Genomic DNA, 1,194 nt, shown 5'->3' on the forward strand with positions numbered 1-1,194 from the left:
ACTAAAATATGAGCTACTGTTCACACGTTCTCCTGTGGGTCGAGACTTCATACAGTTAATATGCCGATGTGTAAAATCAAAATGTGTTTCTTTGATTTTTAAAAAGAATTGATTGTATTTGACTGTACCAATCACCCTGTCATTTCATCCTGTTTCTCCTATCTTGTATTTCCTTTCTTTGTGTTTTTCCTTCCACTCTATAGGTGTTCATACCCATGTTTTTGGCTGCCCCTCTTCCTCTTCCTCTTGCATGTTTTCACCCTCTGCTAATCTGTTGCATGGTTCACCTCTCTGGGTAACCAAAGGCATGCCTCGGTCCTGTATTTTGCCATCTACTGGCGGCTGGGAACAGGTTTCTCATCTGCCCGTGTGTCTGCAGTAAAGAGAGCTTGGTGTTTTGAATAAAATGGGGGAGGTTTACTGAACCACAGTGCAGCGTTTGAATGGCTGTTTATGGTGTTGGATTGGGCAGAGGCGTGTTGTGTGTTTGCTGAATTTGTCAAGTCAACAGTGGCATAAAATGTGCAGGGCCTTTGGTTGGGTGTCCTTGGACCCAGGCAGAGCGATATGCTGTAGTGTTGCATCCACACTAACCCCTTTGTGTTGATGCCTACTTAATGTTTGGGAGCTGTTGACACTATTAATAGCATGACACTTACTAGGCCAGTGCTGGCAGTGCAAGGGGCTGACCCACCACATTAAACGCCCAAAAGTAGTTCTGTTGTTTTAAATTCATACGGTAGAACAATAATAGTAATTCAATAGTGTGCAATACTGAAATCACTTCTAAGGTCACCAAAGTTACAAACAAACAGTAAATTGTGTCAGGTCACTTGAGAAACTTGATTTTATGGAAACCAGTGCAGAGGGAATTACACATTTAGAGTGATTTTATATTGTTCTGCACTTTAATCAGTCTAAATTTACTGCCATGAATACGTAGGAGCGTTCCAAAGAAACTCACACTCAAATCTTTTCAAATTGATTTCACTTCTCAAAATGGCTCAACATTTCCAGTCTGGCTGCCATGTGGTGTGTACAGTATGTATCTGTGGTGTGTTTGTGTAGCTTTACTGTCGTTGTCTGAAGTGTGTGGTAACATTTGACACGGTATGCGGTCCTGGTTGAGCTTGTGCTTTAAACGTTTGGGTGGTGATTGAAGTTCTCTGCTTTTACGGGCTGGGTAGAGCTGGG

At 42.3% G+C, this 1,194-nt stretch overlaps 1 protein-coding gene across 4 annotated transcripts in view; it reads left to right on the forward strand.

Moving 5' to 3' along the window:
* Positions 1-1,194, forward strand: part of rhot1a (ras homolog family member T1a) — a 15,405-nt gene that overhangs the window by 11,099 nt on the left and 3,112 nt on the right. Inside the window, exon 20 of one of the 4 annotated variants that reach the window (XM_035655759.1) lies at positions 204-1,188. The exons of the other annotated variants lie outside the window; for them this stretch is intronic. Within the exon in view, the coding sequence (XP_035511652.1) occupies positions 204-270 (67 nt within the window). The 3' untranslated portion in view covers positions 271-1,188. Of the gene's footprint in view, positions 1-203; positions 1,189-1,194 lie in introns of those variants that run through there. 4 annotated transcript variants of the gene reach the window in all.

This window comes from Morone saxatilis, unplaced genomic scaffold (genome assembly GCF_004916995.1).
Source record: "Morone saxatilis isolate NCDOM2014 unplaced genomic scaffold, NCSU_SB_2.0 Contig14, whole genome shotgun sequence".
NCBI lineage: Eukaryota > Metazoa > Chordata > Actinopteri > Moronidae > Morone > Morone saxatilis.